The following is a 26,902-nucleotide window of genomic DNA, read 5'->3' as shown; positions in this document are numbered from 1 at the left end:
TTTCTTTTCAAGATCATCATATCTATATAATCTTTTTATTTACTCACTTTTAATTAAAAAAAATATTTCACAAAGCATGCAGCTCATCCACAAACAACCCTTAATATAGAAGTGAAATAGAGCCCATTTAGCTTAAAACTATGCCTGGTACATCCCATTTGGCAGGTCTTTAAAACTCATCTCCAAATTAAAAACACAGACTTGCTATTCTAAGAATCAAGAAGTGAAAAGCTGCACCTCAGATGGGGTTTTGAATGTAGTTGAATAAAAGTAGAGACTACCCAGAAGGATCAAAATACACATAAGGGGAACTCCTGCTTTTAGATGATGGTGGTTTTCATCTTATCTTTTCCAAAACTCTTTTCCCAGCAGACACAAATCCTTTAGCACAACTTCTTTGTGATTTCAGAAACCCTTGCTAATTGCAAGTGCTTCGGAAATCTCATTTACTAATGAGATGTATTTTGCATGTGTACCTACCTGTACCTTTTCCAGCAGAGAGTGTTATTAACCAAAACTAGCAATGCTGATTTCAGGGTCCTAACTCTGTGTTGGCATCTTTTTTGTATCTTTGTGGTTTTATGCCATAGACAAATATCCTCAAGCATAATAATCATGACTGGTCCCTCTGAAATATATGATGGGAATTATGTCTGCCTATGTTTTAATATCAAATTATAAAATATGGTAAATTATTATTCTCTTAGATGTATTCACATATTTGATCGGTACAATAGAATTTCATGAATGATCTTTATATGTTCTCTATGTCAGCAATTTCATAGTTCAATTTTATTTCCAGTAGTCAAGTAAGCTGAAGTGATGTTACAGAGCTCCTCTTCAGAAGAGAGACTGTTCACGTACTGTATACTCTACAAGGTTCAAGACAAATCAAACACTTTTGTTTAATGAGCATAATAAATATGCTGAAAACAAGTCAGAGACAATGGGAAGATGAAAATTGGCAGAGACAATCAACAGAGCTACTTGGACAGTTAAATGAGATAATAGAAGCTTTCTCCTTTTTCAAAAATACTTCTTTCAAATACTTAAAACTTGGTGCTGGCACTCTTCTCACATTAAAGCAATCTCCAGAACAGAGAAAAAGTTTCCACACTTTTTGTTCATATCAAACACAGGACGTATTACTAAAAAACTAAGAATACCTTAACAATAGGAAAATTATATTCCCCACTTATAGGCTAATGTGCTTTTTATGGTTTAAGATAGCACAAATACAGAGTTCCTTTGCTTTCCTCTTTGACAACATAAAGACAAAATACTATACAGAAACTTCTCTCTTTCTTCCTCTCTTCATTTATCTGCCAGGAGCTTACCTCTTGCCATTTTATGAATAGGGACACCACAGGGAGTTGCAAGACCTAGGATAAGCTACAGCACAGTGACTCCCTAGAAGCATGACAATTCTACCTGCCTCATACTTTCTTTCACTTCTCAACCTTTCACCCCAGCTACTTTAACAAAAGGGCGTGAGAATCAAAACTTGCTCATCTGAGTTTCAGTTTTCATGCATATGTATATGGTATTTTTGATCACTAACTAAATTATTTTAAGAGCATTAATACTAACTGTGTAATGTAGTGAATGGAAGTGTAATTTTTGCATGAAACTTTTCAGATTTACCACCTTAACATTTATTAATGTGGGTGTGTAAACAATATTCATACTCTTAACCATATTAAAAGCTGGAGTTGCATACCTTAGAGCAATTTTGACCCCTAGTGTAGACCTGGCCTTATAGACAAATGGTGGCATCACCCCAATATCTCTGGATACCAAACAGAATGAGTTAAACAAAGCAACAACTACCCTGTACATCACGGTTTAGTACTATACAAAAGATTATCATCATGATGTCTTTTAGGGCTCGTATTACAAAGGATAACATTGTTAAAAACAGAGAAGCAAGGACAAAACTGTGAAGGTTTTTATAGATCTAAAAGATCATCTCACAGAGATGATCGTGCAACCAGACTGTACTGAGCCAGAATTACAGTTATACAACTGGTTTTCAGAATCTCACCAATAGCATTTAGTAGCAACTGGCAGGAAGAAAGACACTTAAAAAATAAGTGTTACAATGATCTTAGAGGACTGGAAAGAAACTCTTCAACACCAGAAAGACATGGCAAATACAGACAGTAAACACAGTTGAGGGGCAGACAATATAGTTTGCACATCAGGGTATTGTAATTTCAAATACAGTGCTGACCTAGAATCTAGGAATGAATTGCTGGCCCCATGGAAGTAAATGACAAAGGCTCCCCCTCTACATCCTACAAAACTCCATTCAGGCTTCATTGTGCATACAGAAAATATGTAGAACCTCAAGCTTTCAAAATCAGAAGGGCAAGCAGTTAATACAGAAATATCACAAGGCATATTGGGATTCATTTTTAAGCAGTCTCCATGCACTGATATCTATAAATGTGTAGACAATAGCTAGTATGAAAATCTCTGAACAGCTAGCACCAGAGTCATGCAGAACTTTGATGTGATAGCATCTTCTGGTTTTGTGGCAAAGATGCACTCTATTAACCTTTTTTTTTTCTTCCTCTAAATTCCAGTACAGTTCCTCCTGCATGTATGAGGACACATATTTTTCTGATGTTCTATACCATGGTATGGACATAAGAATGAAAATGAATAGTACAATGAATAGTCAACAGGAGAGTTTGTACTAATATTAGCATTTAGCAGCAAGAACTTCAGTGAAGTCATTCAAGTTTTATACAATTTATTTCTGTGTTTTTTCCCCAAGAATGGCTGTTTACTAGTGCAACTATAAACATGGTTCATTTCTTGTTAAGCTCATCCTGAAGTAATATTTGAAAGACTGAATATTAGATGTCAGTAGTAAAAATGAACAAAGGAAGTAGATGGTGATATTAGGGATGTAAGCGACTAATTGACTACTCGACTATCCAATAAGCAAAAGTGTATCGGACAGTCGACACACTAGTCAACTAGCTGCTTCCCCCGCACTTGCTATCTCTATCTCAAATAGGCAGTGGGAGAGGGAGGAGGAAGAGGAGAGAGTGCTGGGAGGAGCTGGCTTAAAAGCCAGTTTCCCCCAGCTGCAGCTCCGTGGGAGGGGGCAGAGGTGCAGCGATGGCATTCCAACTTTGAAATGCACAAGAGTCCCAGCGGAAGCTCTTGTACATTTCAAAGATTGAAATACCACATGGAGAGCTTCTGCTTTGAAATGTACAAGAGCCCCAGCAGCAAGTCCCTTGCTGATCCCAGGCTCCATGCAGCACTTCCTCTTTGAAATGTACAAGAGCCGGTGCTGGATCTCTTGTACATTTCAAAGAGGAAGCGCCCACATGGAGCCCAAGGTCAGTGGGACTCTCCGCTGGCCCCAGGCTCCACAAGGTGTTTCAATCTTTGAAATGCACAAAAACCCCTACTGGGGCTGTTGTACATTTCAAAGGCAGAACACGCTAGTCCTTATTGACTAATCAAATAGTTGATGGAAATCCCATCGACTATTTGATCAGTTAATCGAAATTTAACATCCATAGGTGATATACTACAATATTTACTCTTTTACTCCATTCATTTTAAGAGAAAGAGGGGAAATTGGCAATTTGGAAAACTACGGAAAGATGACAGATTAACCAGAAAAACAACTTACTAGAATTAGAGTAAAGAATGTATACCACAGATGCATCCTATCTAACATCATAAAAATTAGTACATTTACAAAGAGCCATATCATCCATTCACATATGGAGACATGTGGAAGATAACAAAATAGATACAATTGTGACCTCTCTAAGGGTATGTCTACACTACCACCCTAGTTCGAACTAGGGTGGTAATGTAGTCAACCGGAGTTGCAAATGAAGCCCGGGATTTGAATTTCCCAGGCTTCATTTGCATGTTGCCGGGCGCCGCCATTTTTAAATGTCCGCTAGTTCGGACTCCGTGCTGCGCAGCTACACGCGGCACGAACTAGGTAGTTCGGACTAGGCTTCCTACTCCGAACTACCGTTACTCCTCCTCGTGGAATGAGGCGTAACGGTAGTTTGGAATAGGAAGCCTAGTCCGAACTACCTAGTTTGTGCTGCGTGTAGCCGCGCGGCACGGAGTCCGCACTAGCGGACATTTAAAAATGGCGGCGCCTGGCAACATGCAAATGAAGCTCGGGAAATTCAAATCCCAGGCTTCATTTGCAACTCCGGTTGACTACATTACCACCCTAGTTTGAACTAGAGTGGTAGTGTAGACATACCCCAAGATATTAGTTTTTCTCCTTACAGAAACCCCACAAAAGTAGAAAAATGATTGGGTAGTCTGACTCTCTGCATTTGTGGCCTGTGCTATTCTCTGCACCAGCAGCATGTCTGGCTACCAAGGACTCCTCCCTCTCCACATGACTGTGCTCACAGCAATTTAATACTGCTTCAAACGGCATTACAACTTTGCATATGTTCAGTGGTGGCCCATCAATACAGGCAACCTAGGCAGTTGCCTACCGTGCCAAGATAAACAGCCGTTAAGGACTTTGGAGGCGGGGGTGCCGATCGCACATTTTGCCTAGGGCTCTAGTTGCCGGCAGCTCATCTAGGGCTCCTCCTGCATATGTTTCTGCCGGTTATACTGATTTAACAGGGAAACACATGCCCTAGTGGCTGTTCAACTACTCCCCTTTCCTGCCATTTTATTCATGGTGTATCAGATGAGTATTTGAGTTCCATAGAAGGATGTTCCATTTCTCTTCCAGATAGCTTTCAAAGCCCCTGAACCTTCCTGGTCTGCAGTATTTGCATATTGTTTCAAAAATGAAGTGTGAAATAAACATCCTCACCAAAATCTCTTCATGAAATAACAGCTGCACAAGGCAGAGTTGGAACTGAAATGCACTGTATCTCAGTATCTGGCAACAGCCATCAGCCAACCCTGCTTGAAGGATTTTTTTTAAACTCAATCATAAATTCACCACCATGGTGCAACTATTTCCATCTCACCATTTGGAAGCACCTTTCATGACTGTTTAGGTCTAACTAAATAACTAGATCCTATTTTGCAACAGAACACATCAGTACTGAGCCCCAGGCACTGAAGAGCAACCCCCTTGTGGAAAGCATCCTGAAGGGTACTTTAAAAAGAGTGTTGTACTCTAATTACACAATGGCATTGAATAATGGATGATCCCGTTATCCTTAAAATAGTTGATTATAGGCTAAAATATCAAAAGTCAAAAAGGCTTCATTGTGAATATAGTTAATTAGCTAACCAGTGCACTCTTTAGGTTAAAGCTGAGAAAAATCTATGGCTACTTTTACTTTACACTCTCCGGAAATATAAAGTAAAACTGGTTATATAAAGATAAATATAAAGATAAAACATACAAGTTATGACTGTTACAGACAGCACTAAACTATATGCAAAACATTAAGAGATACATTTAATTTAAATAATAGATGTAGCATAGCAGTGTTTTATGAGGCAATAATTCAGTTTGACTTGATAAAGTTCAAGATCATTGCGGTAGCAAGTTTACCAGCAAGAGTCTTGGAATACTGCTGAGAAAGCACAGTACGGTTCTCCCTTTATTGTTAGTATGCTGTATATCTTAAATATCCCTTCCACAAGCAATGAGAGTGCTTTATTTATTCAGACTGAAGTGTGGACACTGGAAAAAATATCCACTATAGAAAATAAGACATAACAATAGTGGTGCATGGTAAGTTGTCAACTGGAACACCATATAAAATGGAACAGCAGCGACAATAAGAGAGTCATGTACAGAAGTTCAAAAGATAAAAATACATCAGTGCTTAATATTCACAGTACTTTAAATAAATAAAAATCTAAAGACTTTCCTTAAAGTAGATCAACTTCTAGCTGACTGAAACTCAAATGGTCTACTCTTCAAGAAATGTTAGGGAAAGGGTCACCCTTTTTCCCCTGTTGTTTTCTCATTAGTCCAACAATGGCATCAACACCTCACGCTGCCCATGACCATGTTCTTCATACTCCAAGCATACAGTATCTCCTAACGTGACTGACTCTCCATTTTAAAAAAAATTACTAGATAATTAATGGGTATATGAAAAGCTCCTCCAGACAAGGGTGATAGAATTAAGGAAACACCCCAGCCACATCTGCAGTGAAGACAGAACAAAGAGACATCTCCATTAGCAGACAGAATGGAGAACTGCTCTTCCAAAGCCGCAACCATACTGAACCATGGGATACCAAAGCAGAGAAGCACTACCTGATGGGAAATCTCTCCTCCAGATGCTAATGAACCCAGGCCCACTCACACCCAAATTAGTCATTATCAGACCAATTCTAGTAATGGATCCTATTGATATCCAAAATACTGAAACTGCCTAGTTGCCTTGTGAGCTTGTTCAAGGTCCATTACCCATAGCCAGGTGTAATTAGTCTCTATTGTCTCACCTCTGTTTACCCATGAACAAATCCAGTGTCCTCCTCAAACGATTGTCCTGTCCTTATAAAAAAATCCTACCCTTGACCAAGAAAAACTGTTCTGTTGCCTGGATTTAAACTGCATCAGTTCCATTGAAACTTCATCTCCTGCCTGATCGTCCTGAGGGCTCGGCTCTGCTTGACTCCTGCCCTCTGAATCCCCAGCTACCATCACCAACTAGGAACCCCCATCAGTGCAAGCTCCAAGGAGTGGTGAGGTCTCTCTCTCTGTTCCCCCATCTCTCTCTAAGCATAGACTCCTGACCCTACCCTATGTAAACAGTTATATGGTTTGCTAGCCCCAACATTTGTAATCAGTTTCAAGTGAGATTTAATATTGGTAACTGTTTTGTGTGTTTGGTTCCGTATATATATATTGCTTCTCTCTCTTTTTCCCTCTCGCTCACTCTTCTTCGGAGATGTTGTTTTGGCTTCCCCATTCACTCTGCAACAATGTACCTAAACTAAAGATCCCTGTAATGCCCAAAAAACCTGTGGGGTTTGCTCATCACATGGTTTAACAACAGAATGATTGTGGTGTGAAAGTGGGAATAGGGAGGTGCTGAACCTAGGGGCACAAGGGGATGGCAGCTTAAAGTGCTGTTAAATCCAGCCCACTGAGTTCAAAGGGACATGAGGGTACAGCATGGTATTGCTGTTAAACCAGCATGCTGAGTCCAGGGACAAATAAGGGTCAACTTGTGAGTGCTGATTAACCAGTCCTCTCAGACATGCTCTGTTAGTGTCCATATGTTTCTAAGGTGGGAAGAACCCTGTCCTGAGGAACATAGTTCCAGCAGGAGAGCTCTATTGGGAGGGGGAATTGGCAGGAGGGAGAATTCAACTCAATGTGAGAGCACAAGCAGCACACGGATAGAATCATTAACCTTCCCCGAACCCAGTAAGAGTAACCCTAATAAATGAGCATACCCCAGAGTAATGAGCAAATCTGGTAACATCATTAGTCTCCTAGCATGAGCATCATTAGTACTTGTCTGTGGACCCCCCCCCCCCCCACTTGTTCCAAGATGCCATATAAAACACACTTTTACTTGTGTATTATGTTTGTCCAGTAATTCTTCTACTTACTGAGATTTGCGACATAATCATGGTAGTTTGATGAAACCATAGAGAAAGTGTACTTGAGTGTTCCACGGAATGCCATTTGAAATCAGACTTTTAGTCATAGGGCTTATCTTTATAGATTTATAAGGAACCGGGGAAACTTTTGGGATAGGGGGAGCCTATACAGGAAGGATGGGCTCCACCTAAACCAAAGTGGATCCAGACTGCTGGCAATAAACATTAAAAAGGTTGCAGAGCAGTTTTTAAACTAAGATATGGGGGAAAGCCGATTGGTGCAGAGGAGCACGTGGATTGGACAGAGACGTCCCTTAGAAGAGAGTCTATTGATAGAGATTCTCTAGGTCCATGGTCACCAACCCGTCGATCAGTCGATCGTGAGGCGTTCGGGCACCCCCACCCCCTATTTACCCCCCACTCCTGAGAAGCCCCACTACCTACCTCTAGTGTAGTGCCAGCTTCCCACAGGGTGGACAGAAGTCCTGTCTGAAGCCCTCGACACTTCCGGGGGTTCCAGAAGTGCGCAGGCTGCTCCCTTCCCACAGCTCTGTTGCATGCTAGAGGAGGGGACGTCGGCCCTGGAGGAGGAGTGCGGTGGCTTCCCTGTGCTGCCGGTGCCTTCCCTGTGCCACCGGCGCCGGAGGGGTGAGTCGAGTGCAGGGGTTTCCCTGCGCCACAGGAGCAGGGTTTGGCTGCGCCCTGGGAGAGGGGTTTGCCCCTGGGGCAGGTGCCCGCGGGGGGTTGGCCATGCTGCGGGAGGGGGTTAGCCATGCCGCGCCACGGGAGAGGGGGTTTGGCCATAGGGCAGGCGCCCGCGGGGGTTTTGCCCTGCCACGGGAGGGAGGGGGTTGCTCCCGGGGCAGGCTCCCACGGGGGTTTAGCCCCACCGCGGGAGGGGGGAGTTGGCCCTGGGACAGGTACAAGTGGGGTTTCCCTGCACCGTGAGAGGGGAGGAGGGAGTCAGACCCTGAGGAGGCACATGCTGGCTTCCTTCTGGGGCAAGGGGGGGAATCCTGGGAGGAGGCAGATGCAAAGGACTCTCTGCTGCCACTGGCACCCCACCCCCGTCCACACTCCCTGCTCCCCAGACCCGACTCTCCTGTCCTCAGCTACAGAACTCTGTCCCCATTCCCGTCCCCACTCCCTGAACTCTGTCCCCACTGGCACCCTGTCCCCAGCTGCAGAACCTTGTCCTCTGCCCTCCCAGCACCCTGTTTCCTCTCCCCTGCCCCCAGCCGCAGAATTCTGTCCCCACAAAATGTATAATTATAAATGCTTCATTTTAGATTTAAATAGCATGAATAAAAAACATACCATTTATTTCATAACTAGAAACGCATGATTTTAATTGTATATATCGCATAATTTAAAAATAAAGTGTTTATCAGTGTGTGTAAGTAAGGGCTGAGAATAGCAACTGATGGACAGGAGGACAATAGAGAGGATGGGGCTTCAAGGAAGGAGCGGGGCTTCAAGGAAGGGGCGGGGCGGTAGATCTTCGCCTGTTCTAAGATTTAAAAAGTGATCTTGGGTATAAAAAGCTTGGAGACCACTGCTCTTGGTTTTAGTCAGAAGGAGAGGATGGAAAGGGATAAAGTATGGGCCAGATCAGATGAAAAACATTCACATAAAAAAGAATCTGACACATCAGAAAAGGGCAGACAAATAAACAGTGACAAGTTTTTAAAGTGCTTGTACACAAATGCTAGCAGTCTAAAAAATAAGATGGGTGAACTAGAGTGCTTCGTGTTAAAGGAGGATACTGATATAATAGGCATTACAGAAACCTAGTGAAGTGAGGACAATCAATGGGACACAATCATTCCGGGGTACAAAATAGATCAGAAGGACAGAACAGGTCATGCAGGTGGGGGAATGGCACTATACATTGAGGGGGGGCATGTAGTTTAAACACAATTTTTTTCGGTGAACCCCACTCCTTTGTCGAAATGCTGTGTAAACCTCATTTTTTGAGGAAGAGCGGGTTCGCCAAAAAAGCTGTGTCTAAACTACTTTCACTTTTGAAACCTCTGCTTTCGAAAGTGCAATCGGAAGAAGATATGCAAATTCCTGCAGAAGTTATACATCCTCTTTCCACTGTTCCATTTAGTCTAGATGAGCCCATAGAGGAAAAGTTTTTGAACTTCCACAACAAACACTAGGTTTTTGTAAGGTGTTACTTCCCCCTTCCTCCCCCCCTAAAATCCTAATAATCACACAAAGAGTCAAAAATTTAGGATGCTTACAGCTGAGGCGGGTCCATCTTTTTCATTTAATTTTTGTTGCTTGAGCAAATGACAAGAACCACCTTGCCATACTTTTCTCTATATTCTTGGATGGCATCTTCAGTAAGTTCAATACACTGTTCTGTAACGTTATTTCAGATATAGAAATCACTTGTACAAAATAGGACTACCAATTTCCATTTCAGTGTGTAGTCGTGCCATTTCTCATGTTCAATCAGCTATTTTATATTATTTTAGTTTTTTTCACCCTTATTTTTGACATTTGAAGTATATAGTTTAAATATGCACAGAACATTTTCATTCAGGGCAAAGTAATTCAATGATTTCTCTTTGTGGATCATTCTGTGCTACACTGTTAGCAATAAGGAAGTTTGTAACTTGCTTACTGAATTCAAGAATCCATCTTCGAGTTTTTAATAGCATAAACACTGATTGATTTAGCAGCACTCTCTGTTTTGTCTTGAATACCCAAAACATGGCAAAAATCAATCCGATGCTGAGGAATTGCTAGAAGACCAGGAACATAGATTTAATCTATTCTCACAGCTCCATTTTTATAGCAACCTTGTCACTTAAACAGTCTCCCTAGTTGGGTCACATTTGATGCTTCCACTTCAAAAGAAGAACAACTGGTCAATGGCACATTTGACTTTAAGGAATGCAAAAGGAGCAGATTTTGTGGACTTTTTGAGATCCACACCAATTATATCTTGCTACAGACTTGGATAATTTTAAAATAAAGTCAAAGGTTGAATGAACTAAAACAATAAGAATAGCCACTTGGTTTCATACCACTTCCTTCAAATTATGGCATATTAAATTAGACAAATGTAGGCCTGTCAAGCAATTAACAATATTAACCGTACCACTAAACAATAATAGAATATCATGTATTTAATAACTTCTGGATGTTTTCTACATTTTCAGATATATTTTTTTCAATTACAAAAGACAAAGTATACAGTGTTCAATTTATATTTATTTTTATTACCAATATTTGTTCTGTAAAAAACAAAAAAAAAACCAGTATTTTTCACTTCATCTCATGCAAATATTGTAGTGCAATCTGTTGAACTATCTGAAAGTTCAACTTACGAATACAGAATTATGTACAAAAAAGTGCTTTAAAAATAAAATAATTGAGCCTACAAGTTCACTCAGTCCTAATTCTTATCTAGCCAACCACTCAGAAAAACAAGTTTATTTATATGTTCCAGAAATAATGCTGCCCATTTCTTGTTTACAACGCTACCTCAAAGTGAAAACAGGAATTTGGCAAGTTATTATTATAGCCAGCATCATAAAATATTTGAGTGCCAGATGCACTATAGGTTCATATGTCCCTTTCTATTCAACCACCATTCCAGAGGATGTATGTCCATGCTGTTTACAAATTCTGCTCAATAACAATCCAAACACACTTTCATTATCATCTGATTGATTTTCTTTTTAGTAGTTCAGGTTCTGAAATTTCCGCATTGGAGTGTTGTTCTTTTAAGAATTCTGAAAAGATGTTTCACACCTTCTGTCTCAGATTCTAGAATGCATTTCAAATTCTTAAATCTTAGCTCAAGTGCTTTCAAAACCTTAGTTCACAGTGTTAACTTCTTTGTGTTTTGTCAAATCTGCAGTGCAAGCATTCCTAAAACAAACATGGGCTGGGTCATCATCCGACACTGAGGTAACATGAATACCCTGCTCATAAATACCTTTCAATGCCAGCTACAAAACTGACTTGTGAACACTTGTTCTGACTTTCTAGTGACACTGTAAATAAGAAGCAGGCAGCATAATCTCCCGCAAATGTAATCAAACATTCTCAAAGCAATTGGCTGAACAAGTAGAAAGACTGAGTGGACTTATAGGCTCTAAAGTTTTACATTGTTACATAACTGCACTCAAAAATAAAACAATCTACATCTGAAAATTGAACTTTCACAATAAAGAGATCAAACAACAGTACTCGTATGAGGTAAGTTGAAAAATACTACAGAGACAGTGGGGGGCAGGCAGGAAGGAGCCAGTGCTTGGGGGGGGGGGGGGAAGCCAGCTTAAAAGTCAGTTCCCCCCAACACCAGCTCTGCGGGAGTCACCTCTCTCCTTCCCGCCTCCCCTCTCCCCCACTACCACCACAGCAGTGGGGATGGGGTTAGGGGAGGCTGCCGCAGTGCAGCCTCTGTTCACTGTGGGCATGGGCTCACCGGAGACAGAGGCTGTTCTGTGGCAGCAGCCCCATCCATGGGGATCCACCTCTGACTCCAGTGAGCCTGGGTCCACTGCAGACAAAGGCTGCTCCGTGGCAGCAGCCCCTATCTGTGGGGTGTCTGAGCTTCCACAGAGAGAAGATGCTCCGGCACATTACAGCCTCTATCTGTGGGGACCTTGGGTGCCCTGCACTGCTGCCATATCAGAAGCAGCAGCACAGGGTAGCAGGGGGGAGCCAATCTGCACTGAGAGTTGGTTTTTATACCGGCTCCCCTCGCAGACCACCTCCCGCCTGACACCCTGTGCTGCTGCTTCTGATACAGGAGTGGGGCTGGAAGCACCCTAGTTGCTGGCCCCGCCTCTGGGGACTATCTAACATTTTATCTGAATAAGTGGGGTTTGCCCACAAAAGCTCATGAAAATATATATTTGTTAGTCTCTAAAGTGCTATAGGGCTACTCGATATTTTTTAAGTTATAGACTAATATAGATACCCCTCTGAGACTTTAAAACAACAAGGAGACCAGTGGCACCTTAGAGGCTAACAAATGTATTGAGGCATAAGCTTTTATGAGCTGCAACTCACTTCATTAGATGACTCTCTAAAGAACTAAATAAAAGAGTCAATGCGCACCACCCTCTCACCATGTTTGTTGTGCTTTTTTAACTTCCCCATATCTGTTAACAGAAAAGCAGTTCCAAAAACAATTCCAGTATCTCAGCTATGAATTAACCAGAATTGCATAGAAAGGAACCAGGACCTTTTTCACTCACTAGTTTCTATCGCATTTTCCATTATTATTCATGCTTCCTCCTTTACTCTACTTGCTAAAACCTCCTATATACTTGCTAATTTCTCACTAAAAACCATCTAGCCTCATTTCTATGTTCCTTGTATCTCTCACCTCACCATCTAGTTTATTAAAACCACAGTTACTAAAGCAGTCGTCTTCTGTTACTCCTTTGTTTGAACTTATGTGGCTTCCTCTTATCCTGGCACATCAAATACAGGCTCCTCACCTTCAAGGCCTTGTTCAAGCTCACTTCTACTTGAACCTTTATCTGGTTCTTCTTACTCTCTAAAAATATTACTATATGTATTGGTGCTAAATAAATATTGAACCATTTTTATTGCCATTTTTGTTAATTCAGCAAAAACACCTGTTCCATATTGCAACACTTAAGCATCTCTCATATTACATTTCAGTTATAATGGGAAAATTAAAGCAGAGGGGAAAGCTATTACACCCAAATCCACTGATTCACTCAATATATAAACTTGTGTTTTTGTCTGTGTTATGGAATGAAGCCTTTTTGACTTTAAAACAAAGTCTCTGTGATTAATAGGAACAAAGAATCAACATGAACAGTCTTTAATCTACTATATATTTGAGAGAGTTTCTGCATCTGTCTGTCTGTGAGTTTGTTCAAGGATAAGGTAAGAGCTAGGAGTAAGGATATTAAGAAGTAGTCAACTATCCAATAAGCATATGCTTATTGGATAGTCAGTCGACTACTCGATTCCCTCTTCCTTTTCCCCCTCCCCCCCAACCGCTTGCTTCCTCTTATCAGACAGAGGCAGCAAAAGGGGGAAAAGAGGAGGGACATCAAAGAAGCAGAACTACACAACTGAGTCTGTGATCAGCTGTGCAGTACTGCCACTTTGAAACGTTGAGGCGGTGTTCAAAAGGGCAGCACCCCAAAGCTGAGCACCTGTGCAGTGCTGACCCTTTGAAATGCCACATTTCAAAGTGGTAGCACCATGTGGAGTCCAGGGTCAGCTGGGGACTCCAGGGAGCATTTCAGGACTCTAAGTCCCCCGCTGACCCTGGGATCCATGAGGGTGCTTCCACTTTGAAATGCACAAGAGCCCCCGCTGGGGACTCTTGCACATCTCAAAGGAGGAATGCGGAACTCCATGTGCAGCTCAGAGTCAGTGGGACTTCCCATCTGCCCCAGGCTGCACATGGAGTTCCGCATTCCTCCTTTGAAATGTGCAAGAGTCCCCAGTGAGGGCTCTTGTGCATTTCAAAGGAGGAATGCACAAGTGACTATCGAGTAGTCAAGTAGTTGATGAAAATTCCATCAACTACTCGACTAGTAAATTAACCAATATTTAACATCCTTAGCTATGACCACCAAATATGGTATTCAGCTTTCTTTTATCGTAAATTAAACTAAAGCAAGGTCAGGGATTGGTTATGCCAGGACAATTATACATGAAATGTGATTGTTTCTCATCAAACAGAAAAGGAGGGGTGTAATAGGAGGGACAATTATACTAATGAATGACCTTGGGGGGCAGCAAGCATGGGGACATTTATACCCCAGAATGACCACAAGGGATCAGCAAGCACCCCAGCCCTGGGTGGCAGCTGCTAGCCAGGCCATGTGGCCCTCGCCACCCCCAGAAGCAGCCAAAGGGCACCCCCATATCCCCCCACCTCCTGCCCTGACTCCTGCATCTCCACCCACTTTCCTGATCACCCACAGCCTGCTCTGACTCCTGCATCAAACACCCCCTGCCTGGAGCCCCTCCTCATCCTCCTACTCCTGCACCACCCACATTACCAGCTTCATGCCCTGAGCCTCCACTTTCCCAAATCCCTGCCCCATACCATCAGCTCCTGAAGGACCTGAGAACACAAGGTAAGTCTTCTAGTAAACAAAGACGACCAGACATTAATCTGAAGTCCATCATGGGACACACACAGCTACACACAGTCATACACTGTTCTACAATCCCTGCGACTCTCTACAGCTCCCAAGTCACCAATTGCAGGGCCATGCTGGAATTATCTGAGACAATGATAAAAGGTGGAGAAACATCCGCCCTTCTCTTCCCCTCCCCCTCCCCCCGATTAAACTCCCTTTTTCACTGACAAAGACCTTCACCTCATAGATGGACAGTTTGCTTTGTCAGGGAGAGCCTCTAGATCCAAGTGACTGCAAGAAGCTTCCCCCACAGCTCAGTGGAAAGAAGAGGTTACCAACACGGCAATCACAGCAGACTGACACTACAAACACCGATTTAAGCCATCCTAAAGGATCAAGTACAACACCAATTTGTGCATGAACGGTTTTAAAATAGAAATGGGAATTTCAGTAAGTTAAGACTGAGTAAATTGATTCTGTATGTTCTATTTTTCACTTTTGCTCCACTGAGGAAGTTTACGAAATCCACACTGTGTACGCAGTCTAAGAAATTGATGGTTTCATCGTAGCAGTATATCACTGCCAGAAGCTCCAGCTAGCCCAATCACTTTTAAACTAGAAATAGACCTGAGACATGAAGTTCTGATCTCAATCTCAACGTCACAAAGTTCATGGTGGTTATGTTAGGATCTGGCATTTTGGCTCAGACTGTTCTATACTTTCAAAAACAAGGAAAAATCCTGTAAAGTGCCACTGGACTTTTCTCTATCAAGTTTAATAGAAATCAATAAATCAGCTAGATCTGCTCTCATTTCAAGACAGTAAGATAGCTAAATAGCTTCTTTTAGCACTGCAGTTATAATAAACCCTGGTAAGTCAGTGTGGGTATAGTTCTAGTATGGATGTGAATTCCAATATGACTAAAATACAAGGACATCCCTGAGCATATTTGCCTGGTAATTATTGGGTAGAATATTGTCTCTTGTGAAAGAGACATTTTTAGAACACGAGAGCACCCTACTGGTTTCAAAGCTGTATCATTTATTTTTCTCTTCAATTAAATGCAGCAAAAAAGTAATGAAAAATCGCTTGTGTCTGAACTTCAAACTAAATCAAAATGGAAGGATTACTTGTAAATGAAAAGGTACAATAAAGAAAAGTGGTATGTATAAAGAGGGAAGCCATCCTTGATAATTAAATAGCCAACTAAAATCAGAATAGGGGGACAGTCTTTCAAAGCAACTACAAAAGACTTTCTTCAGAAATTTCTTAATAACTAAAATGATCAAAATAGGCCATATGACCAACCTGTTTTGCACTGCATCTTTCCCAAGCCTTTCTTAATTCTGGACTCATGAATACTAGAGTATAAGTGACAGATTGAGGGCAAGTTTGCTTCTGTATTAAACTGCGTCATTTTGTTTTGTAAACCCCATTTAGTTTCAGGGGGCTCTAACTTTGTATTGCAGATTTCATGTTGCAGCTTCCTTTGTGGATTATAGCATCCATTTTGCAGCAGGGGCTTGATGCTTAATGGAACAAAGACTATGGCTGAGAAGCTATGACAGCCACAGTATTCAATGACACCCCCACTACTGGAACAAAAGGTTTTCTACCAGTAGGCCAAAAACTTGGAATGACTCCTCACAGAAGCCAACTAGGGGTGGAGGCAGAGCCCAGAACCACTGAGCAGAAGCACATGGACAAAAAGGAACAGACATTGCTTTTAAAAGAGGGAAGTTTTCATCTACCACCACATGCAAGCAGAAGAGGTTAAGGAGGGAGAAAGCAGGAATGGCTGCATGGGGCTTAGGGACAAAGATGATATCCAGCAGGATTGTTTGCTGGGATCTTTTTTTTCCCCAACAATCTGTATGTTTCAATGCTATTTATGAGTAGAGTGCATGAGGCTGAGGAATTTCCTTACTAGGCCAGTATTCTATGCTCATCTGACTCACTGTCCCTGAAGGCTTTGACTTCGAAGTTCAGAGCACCCAAAGTGCTCATTGGCAGAAGCTCCATGCAGGACTCAGAGTACATATAAGCAACTGTAGTCTAAGGGATGTTGTGCTGGTTCCAGGAAATACAGTGGCTAGATTGTAGATATGTGGAGGGGCAAGGTTTCACTGCCCAAAGGTCAAATGTAGGGTCTGCACCCAGGAGTAAGCCTGAGACACCCAGAGCTAGCAGCAGTAACAAATCTCTACACAAATTCTTTTAGCACTGCAGTTATAATAAACCCTGGTAAGTCACTGTGGGTGTAGTTCTAGTATGGATGTGAATTCCAATATGATTAGGATATAAGAACATCCCTCAGCATATTTGCCTGGTAATTATTGGGAAGCACACAGTGTTTTTGTGTCCATAATTACTGTGTCCAGTTCTGGGCTCCGCATTTCAAGAAAGATGTGGAGAAATTGGGGAGGGTCCAGAGAAGAGTAACAAGAATGATTAAAGGTCTAGAGAACATGACCTATGAAGGAAGGCTGAAAAAATTGGGTTTGTTTAGTTTAGAAAAGAGAAGATTGAGGAGGGAAATGATAGCAGTTTTCAGGTATCTCAAAGGGTATCATAAGGAGGAAGGAAAAAACTTGTTCATCTTGGCCTCTGAGGATAGAACAAGCAGCAATGGGCTTAAACTGCAGCAAGGGAGGTTTAGGTTGGACATTAGGAAAAAGTTCCTAACTGTCCGGGTAGTCAAACACTGGAATAAATTGCCCAGGAAGGTTGTGGAATCTCCATCTCTGGAGATATTTAAGAGTAGGTTAGTTAGATAAATGTCTATCAGGGATGGTCTAGACAGCATTTGGTCCTGGCATGAGGGCAGGGGATTGGACTCGATGACCTCTCGAGGTCCCTTCCAGTCCTAGTATTCTATGATAAGTTCCAGCACTTAGGTCCAATTCAACAGATCATGTCTTTTCAGAGGACGGCTGAGTTAGCTTATGATACCAAGGAGTTCCAGATGGGAACAGCCATGTTCCATCCATACCATTTATCTTCATCTATATAAATTACTATATTTATTTTCCATACACTTGTATATAATGCACAATATTCATGGAATCCCCTCAAACTCTCCATCCCTTAGAATTATTTCCTTCCCTGTGATGCCAAAGAGGGAACTGTCTTGCCACTGAAAAAAACATAAGAAGAAAAGAAACAGCACAGCAACTTGTTTTCACACTATTTCAAATGACTTCTGGCTAATAAGAAAAAACAAGAGAAGAAACATAAAAATAAGTTTTATACGGAAGAAAGAATGAGAGATTAAGTAAGTAGGAAAATGTAGTAAACATCAGAATGCATGAAAAAGGAGGGAAGACAAAAGCAGAAAAATATCTGGGAAAATGAGGAGATTTAAAGGAAGTCTGAAAAAGAATATAGCCACAGAGGGGAGAAAAAAAAAACCAAAAGAACAGTAAGCTAGAGCATGAATAAAACATAATGACTAGAAGAATGTTTTCTGAAAACTTGTTTTTGATCTTCTAAATAAATATAACAGAGGTTTGGGGCTTTGTGTTTTCTCCTATCCTTAATAATAAAATAATAATAATAACCTCCTGAAAAACAGGGATCAAACCAGGACTCCAGTGTTGCTGGCATAATCAACTGCAGATGCAAACAGATTACAACATCTAGGACCAGGTTTTCAAAAGAACTCAGCAATCAAGAGCTTCCACTCTTCTCACTTTGAGCTACTAAGTCCTGAGCATTTTCATAAAGCTGAACCTGACTATCGGGGCAACACACTTTTTCAACTAATCTAGTCTCAAATGTGTACTATTTGCCTTTATAAATGTATCTGCATTTGTACTTGCAGGTTAAACTAATGTGTACTTGCTAAAAAATGTGCTTGTTTCTTTAGTCAAAACAACTCAGTCCCAAATAGGGCAGAGCTACAGTCACAAGTACTTTGAAAACTGCTTAAAAGTTTCAACTCTAAATAACAGTTTGTCTTTAAAGTATGTCAGGATGGCACTAAACTTCCATTTGTTCCTCGTTCAATGCAGTGTTAGCTTGTCCCCAACCTTTGCCTTAAAAACTTGAGGAAAGATGCTAGTAGAACACTCGTGCCACTCACTGTGAAAGACATGCCCAAATGCTATCTGGATAACAAAACAGGATGTTAGGTCAATGACAATGAGGCAGGTAAAGTGGGGTGAAGTGATACAAAAATGTTATGTATTTGATTGAAAACGGGAACATGATAAAATATAGTCTCTTAACAGCTGATGTTGCAGCTTGGACTATTACTTTTGTAGAAGGGCGCAAGACTCAAAAGAGGCTCCAGTCCTGCAACTTGTTGCATTTGGGCAGGTCTTGTTCTCAGATGGAATCACCCTGAAGATGATGGATATAAAAAGTTGCAAGATTGGGACTTTTCTGCAGGGGGGAAATGAAAACAATCAAGCCAGTGCATACATTCCCAAATGGTACTTGGTATACTGACAACTTTTTGTATTTAAAAGGCCACTGGCCTGAACCTTTATTGAAACAGCGCAGAACCAGAGGGAGAGCAGGGGATCCTGGGTGGTCATGACTGAATCATCATGGAGGCCCTAAATGTCCCACAGACCAGCTAACAAGACTGTCTTCTTTGGTGAAACCTTAGAACAAACCTTCCCTCTGGAGAAATAAATACCAAAATAAAAATAAGAAGTAGCTGCCACTCATTATCTTATCCACAACATAGGTTAGCACTGGGATAAGCCTAAGTAAAACCAATGAACTGAGCCACAATTTTGCCCAAATCAATTAGTTTTGATAGTGTACCACACAAAATGCATCTGGTAAATCTTAGATTACCTTACCTACACATAACTTCAAACACTGCATATGAGATTAGAGAGAGAAATTCCTTCTTGAATCTCAGTGCCCAGAATAGGAATGAATGGTGGGACCTAATTCCAAATACCTGATAGGTCCCAGAACAAATCTAAATCTACATAGTACAGGGAAAAATGTAAGTTGAATGCAATGACAGTCAATTACAGATTGACCAACCCTATTGACTATCCTAAGTCTTATTTGAAACATGAAACTGTGAGTGAAAAAACAGATTTTATCCAGTAAAAGAGCTGGGATCTCTATCAAGCCTATGCTCATGAGGCCTGCCTATCACCATGTCTGGGTTTGTCAAAATCTGACTGTCTTATTCTCTTTCAATCCCTTTACCCTCCTGTAGCCAGACATGAACCCCATCTTGTTCTCCTTCCCCCCCCCCCCCCCAGAGATCAAGAGAAAGGCAGTCAGCCTTTGATGCCCTAGGAACACAGGTGTGCTCCCTGTCCCTGACTCTACCATAAACAAAAACCAGACAATAAATGGGTTAGCTGACGACCCGGGGCCTCCTGCTGCCCTATGGCTAGTACCAGTAATTGACACGCCTGCACTGTCCCAGGAGAGGAATCTTCACCCATCACATACCAGAGGTGCCCATTGTCTGCATTTTCCCAGGTGTGAATCATGCTTTGTACCCTTCGTGGGAAACTTGGCGTTCAAAGCCATTTTTCCTAATTGGCCACTTGAGACCAGGAAGCCTACGTGACCCAAGGGGTATAAAGAGGGGTTTAGTAGCCCACCCCATTTGAGCTCCGATCATGTACACCTGCTGGCAGGTATTGTTTGACTCCCGAGGTCTGTGGGATGCCCAACCTCGCCCTACTTCTTCCCGAGGGATTGAGAGAAAGACGCTGGCCATGCCAAGTCTGGAACGCAGGGGTGAGAACATATACCTGCTAGGTGTCTATTTTGCATGCATTTAATAAGAGCTCAGAGAACCAAAAGGGTTTCATGGTACCTGTAAAGTATCAGAGGGGTAGCCGTGTTAGTCTGAATCTGCAAAAGCGAAGAAGAGTCCTGTGGCACCTTATAGACTAACTGAAGTGTAGGAGCATAAGCTTTCGTGGGCAAAGACCCACTTCGTCAGATGCATGTAGTGGAAATTTCCAGAGGCAGGAATAAATATGCAGGCCAGGATCAGGCTGGAGATGACCAGGTGGATCCAATCAAGGAGGATGAGGCCCACTTCTAGCAGCTGATCTGGAGGTGTGAATTCCAAGAGAATAGAAGCTGCTTTTGTAGTTAGCAAGCCATTCACAGTCTTTGTTTAATCCAGAGTTGATTGTGTCAAACTTAAAGATGAACTGTAGCTCAGCAGTTTCTCTTTGAAGTCTGGTCCTGAAGTTTTTTTGCTGCAGGATGGCTACTTTTAGATCTGCAATTGTGTGTCCAGGAAGATTGAAGTGTTCCCCTACAGGTTTTTGTATGTTGCCATTCCTAATATCAGATTTGTGTCCATGGTACCTGTAAGTGACTTATTAGTGTAATTTCAGTCCTGTCCTTTGTAGTGGCTGTGTTATCTGTAACATAGTAGTAGCATTTAACAGCTAAGTTTACCCTGTAACAATAAACCTGTAACTGTTTAAGCTTTAACCTGACTCCTTCAGTTGCTGTAACAGAACCAAGCACAATTTAAAAGAACTTCAGCCGGTCATAAGGGACAGGTATAGGAAGAGGTTGGGCGTTTTGGATCGCGTCACTCCCAGGTGACAGATCCGTTGGGGCATCTCTCAGTCTTCCCTAGACTGCCCTCTGTGAAGGGATCCTGTATCCTAGCAGCTGAAATCTGAGATGTAATAAGCTCTTCCTATAAACTCAGGGGCATCTGTCAGCCTGTTGGCTGCCCTCCGCGACGGGACCCCAGTCCTAGTGGTAAAGTCATGGACGTTAAACCTTTTTCCAGTAACTAACACACACACACTGCCCTGACTGTCGGCTGACATCTCCCTTCCCCCCAGTGAAAGTGGGGTTGGGGGAGATCAAAAGAGAACAAGATTGCGACAGTACAAAGGTACCACCTTGGAGGGAGGAATGGCAGAGAGGAAGAAAAAGAAACCCAACTCATTTGATTCTTCCCCTTGGGACTTTCCTGATAATTCCAGCTAGTAATATCTCTGACACAGCCAGGAACTCTATTTCCCTTACTAATATTGTATTATCCTAGGAAATATGTGTGGACAAATCACTGGATTTTATGAGCAGAACTAACGTTTCCAGTTAGTAATTTGCTGTTATTTTATCTTGCTTATTTAAAATTTTGCAGTGCACAATAGGCGACATTGATGACATCAAACTTCTTAAAATACAGACAGTTCTTTAAAATGTTGCAGAGAGACCATTTAAATAAGATAATCAAAAGCACATGCAGTTCATCCTGTCCTCTTTTAAAGTTCCAGTAACTAAGACGGGGTGGGCAAGATATGTCTGATCCACCAAACCACCGGATCCATCCCGCAGGCCACCCTGCCAGGACCCTCAGGCATACAGCAGCCACTCTTAAGTAGAGTACTGTTCCATGTGGCTTTTTGCTCTGGAGGGAAGGGGAGGCTTTGTGTGATCTCCCTGCTCCCAGCCCAAACCTCAGCTCCTATTGGCCAGAAACAACCGGAGCGGAGTGTCACATGGAAGAAGCAGTCTGCAGTTTTAAGCGATCTGGGGCTGCAGCAGGCAGGGAGCCCAGCATTCCTTGCAGGTGCTGCAGGACTACTGGCTAGGAAATGCTTAGGTAAGCGCCTCCCAACCAAAACTCTCCTCTGGCATCCCTGCCCCTCCTACATCCCAACTCCCTCTCCCAGGTCACCATCCAAATCCTCTGTACCTCCTTGCCCCAGATCACAACTCCCTCCAGATTGCATTTTCCTTCATTCCTCCCCTAGGCCAGAATCCTTTCCCACATCCATACTCTCTCCTGACCCTACACCCCAATCCCAGACCCAGGTCACAACTCCTTCCTTCATCCAAACTCCCTCTCAGACCTCTCACTGTTTCCTGCACCCCAGTTCCTTATCCCGTGCACCCTTCTGCACCCAACCTCCATCCTACACCCTTCACCCCCTTCACAGAAAAGTGTGGCCCTTGACCACTTTCCAAAATCTTGGAGTGACCCCCCTCCCACCAAAAATTATTACCCACCCCTGAACTAAGCCATTGCATACAACAACATCCTCAATCTTTACCATGGATAGATTGCTTAAAACATACACACAAAGAGCAAATTAACCCGAACTCTCCTGCTGACCTAGAAAGATACCTGGGGCTTGTCACATATTCTCACTAGTTTGTTTTTCCCCATTGTTCAATGGGAATGGTGAGACATATTTTGCTTTTAAAAACCTTTTGAGAACTAAAACAATGAAGTGTGATATCAAACATAAGAATGTGACCATCCAATAAGTGGCATCATTTTCTAACACTAGTTTTATCACTTTTACAATTATTGATTCACAAGAATGTACGAACAAATTTACCTGTTCATTTTTGCAAAGCCACACATTATTTCCCTGAAGTAAAGTAAATATTTTTGCTTTGTATCCTTTTAATTCAAGGTATCCACTTTTCTCAGGAGTGACAGCAGCTCGAATTTGTGAGGTATTGTACTGTGATTTCAAGGCATTCAGTATTGTATTAATCCAGTCAATCCTTTCATCTAATGAAAAAGAAAAGGAAATTAGACAAGTAAAGCAAGTTCCTGCAATGTTGCAGTTTCCCCACTCCCCTCACATATATGCCCATGAAGTTACTCCAGTTCTTGTGACTAAGCTATAATGTTGCATGGGAATATCATACCAGATGAGACCAGCAGTCCATGTAATCCAGTATTCTGTTTTTGGCAATGATCCAGATTAAATTATTAAAAGCTAAGTACTAGAATCACTATTCTAGACAATTCTAGGACAACCTGCCTAGAGGGGAGGTATTTTTCCAGTCCTATTAGATAGTGATTGGCATGAAGGTTTATTTTCCTAGATTTTTATTTTAACTTAACTGTTTATATTTCCATGAGGGAAAGGAAAAGAAAAAGAATAAACATGAAAAGACTCACCCACAATGTCTCTCAAATATGACTAGTAATTTTTAAGTAGTCAGCTTGAACCAACTTAAAAGTGCCTGATTTTCTGAAAGTGCAGAGAATCTAAACTATGGAAATATGGTCAAAGTAAGTTATCACAAGTTCAGAACCCAAAAACTGGGGCATTCAAAATCAGCAGTAACTTCTGAGAATTTAGTCCTATATAATAGCGATAATACAGCTACAGTTTTTATGCAACACTATTTGCAGTTTACAGTCTATTTCATTAAGGTATAGCTCATTAAAGTCTGCATTATCCAAGGGATATAGAAAATGCGTGTTTGAATACCCTTTGCATGCATTATTAATTGAACAGCTTACAAAGCTACAAAAATAAGCATTTGAAGTAATAACATACTATTGAGTCCTTCACTCATCCACTCTGTCCAGCTATTGCACAGGACAAGATCAGTGTTAATGATAAATATTATAAGAATTATTATTGAACTTGCCTCCACTTGTGGCAAGAATATGATGAAAGTTTTAACTTCATTTGCTTTGGAAGATTTAATTCAGAAAGTAAATTGTAAAACTATTGGAAACCAAATGATTTTTTTTTTTTCTGAACAAAATTATCAGCGTTGAATTTTCAATTTTTTAAACTAACTCCAATGTGCTAAAGTACTTTAAACGTGTGAGGTAAATCTATATAACAGGGAAATAAATATGATCTGTCCCCCCCAAAGAATGCAAACAGAGGGTGACAAAACAAAAGAATGCACATAAAGGAAGAACAAGGGGAACAGCAAAAAGATAAACAAAAATGTATCACTCAGCAAAAGGTGTCTGACACAGCAAAGTGGAGCAAATAAACAAATAACTGCTCCACTTATGAACACCATCTTATGAACAGCATCTTAGAAGATGGCGTCGTTTTAAAGAACAAAAAACAACAGCTTGATAGGTCACCTCGGGAAGTGCATTCCAAGCATCTCTCTTAGCAATGGTCTACAGTAGGGCTTTATTTAGAAATAATGCCTCCTTAGGTCAAATTTATAAGCCGACTGTCCACATTACCAAGCCCGTTATTTCAAAATAAGGGGCCACATATTTCAAAATCTATACTCCTGCTTTTCTCAGAGAACAATAATTTTAAATAGTTATTTCAAAATAGTGTTAGTGTGGATGCTCTGGTGCTGCTATTTCAAAATAATTACTCTCCAGAGTAATTTGAACTAATTACTCCCCAGTGCTTCCTGGGGCTCTAAGATGAGGTGGGGTATCCACATTAACAGAGCCTGCCTTGGACTTTCGAGGCTTCCCTGTAGAGGTAAAATGCTCTTTTGATTTTGTAAAATTGAGCATTATTAAGTCAAATTTAGGTATTTTGAAATAGTTTCCTAGTGTAGACATGGCCTTAGAGTGCACTATCCTTTTAAAAATAATTCAAAGGATCAATGAATACTTTAAAAAGTATTTCTACGTGTAGATCAGTGATAGAGATAATTTAATATAACACTATTTCCACAAACATTGTTGAATTCTAAGCAAATTAAATCAAACCATGCTCAGATTTCAAAGTGGATTAGGATATTGTTTATTATTACTGTGGATGGGTCCAAACTGTAGCTGGAAGCATGTTTCCCAGCACAAATAAACAGACATGTACTACCTGTGTTCGAACTAGCATGCTCAAGAGAAGTGTAACTGGAGGGAGCTCAAGCTGCCATACAAATACAAACCTGTCTGGACCCCTGATGCATATTTGGACACTAAGCCCAAGCCCCTGCCCATGTTGCATATAACCAGGGCTTGACAAATACACTCGCCCGCGGCGAGTAGATTTTGCCAGCTGACGAGTGCAGGGGAGGACTGGCCCTGCACCTCTGGCTCCAGTCCTGCCACGGCCCCAGCCCCCTCATCGGTGAGAGACCGCTCCTGGCCAGCCGCCCAGCTCGCTGCACCCGGCTCGCTGCGCCCGCCCCGCGCCCCATCTGGCTCCTGCCGCCCATTCCCCACGCCGCCCCTCCACCCAGGATCCCCTGCTCTCCCTCTGGTTCTGCGCTGCCCTTGCACCCCGAACCCTGCTCTCCCCTGATCCCTGCCCCCCCAGCTCTGTGCTGCCCATTCCCTGCACTGCCCCTAGACCCCGATCCCTCTGCCCCTCCTGTTCCCCGTGTCCCATTCCCCGTGCCTCCACTGCACCCCACACACTGCTCCCCCCCTCCCTGATCCCTGCGTCCCTCTGGCTCTGTGCCTCCCTTTCCCCGTGCCACTCCTGTCCCCTCCCCCCCCACTGTTCCTTGCACCCCTCTGGCTCTGTGTCTCCCGTTCCCCATGCCACCCCTGTTCCCCCCCCATTGTTCCCTGTACCCCTCTGGCTCTGTGCTGTCCCTGCACCCTGTTTCCCCTGTGGGTTGGGAGCGAGGGGTGCTTGTCCATAGGGAGGGGCTGGACAGGCCAGGGAAAAGGCTGCTGTGACCCAGCAGCGAGAGAAAGGGGGAGTTCACTTGAAGCACCTTTGCCTTTATGGAAAACAATGAATGAAAATGCTATTTGCTATTTATAGGGCTAAATGCTGGGACAAAAATGAAAACAAAAAAATTGCAAAATGCAAACGTGTAAAAGAAAACAAAAAAGGAGGGGAATGTTTTGCTTGGGGCAGCAAAAAACCTAGAGCTGTCCCTGGGGGAGGGGGCGGGGCTGGGCTGGGCTGTGGGGAGAGGAGGAGAGGGGAAAAATATGGGGAAGAGGCTTGTGCTGAGGGGAGGGAAGGAGAGGTGGTCAGGAGAAGAAGAAGAAGAAAGGGGAAAGCGCCAAGGGACAGGGGTGCAGGAGAAACAAATCCCAGGGGGCTAAGTGGAGACAATGAGATATAGGGCAGGAGTGGAGGTGTCAGTGGGAGGGGAGAACAGGGTGATGCTGGGAGAAAGGAGGGTAACGGCACTGGGGACTGGACGGGGGAGGGGCTGGGAGAAGGCTTGAAAGAAGGGGTGGGCATCAGGAAGGTGGAGATGGAGCAATGCATGTGTGAGGGCACAGGGTCATGAGAAGCATGGGAGCAGAGGGTGCTGAGGGGGTGGGTATCAGAGAAAAAGAGGACAAAGGGTACAGGGAAATGAGGGAAGGGGGAGGCACCAGGAGGGTGCAGGTGCCAGGAGATTCTGGGTGTGAAGCAGTAGGGCAGGCACCTGCAGGGGATGAACAGTACCAAAGGAGAGAGGCACGGCAGGTGTAGAGGGAGGTGTTAGGAGAGGGGATGAGGAGGGGTAGCTCACATGATCAGAGTGGGGCTACTGGAGGAGTGGGCACAGGGGGGGAGAGAAGGGCTGGCGGAGGGGGGCAGGTCTCAGGAGGGCTGAGGGCAGTGAGTCAGGACAGGAGTCAGGACAGC

The 26,902-nt window shown here is 42.6% G+C and overlaps 1 protein-coding gene across 2 annotated transcripts in view; it reads right to left on the bottom strand.

Moving 5' to 3' along the window:
- ARAP2 (ArfGAP with RhoGAP domain, ankyrin repeat and PH domain 2) overlaps positions 1-26,902 on the bottom strand; it is a 213,755-nt gene that overhangs the window by 113,211 nt on the left and 73,642 nt on the right. For both annotated transcript variants that reach the window (XM_025187574.2, XM_006128750.4), the window contains exon 9: positions 22,967-23,145. In XM_025187574.2, coding sequence (XP_025043359.2) covers positions 22,967-23,145 — 179 coding nt within the window. The remainder of the gene's footprint in view (positions 1-22,966; positions 23,146-26,902) is intronic.

Source organism: Pelodiscus sinensis, chromosome 5 (genome assembly GCF_049634645.1).
Source record: "Pelodiscus sinensis isolate JC-2024 chromosome 5, ASM4963464v1, whole genome shotgun sequence".
NCBI lineage: Eukaryota > Metazoa > Chordata > Testudines > Trionychidae > Pelodiscus > Pelodiscus sinensis.
The sequence above is the reverse complement of the archived record's forward strand: the minus strand, read 5'-3'. Positions and strand labels throughout refer to the sequence as shown.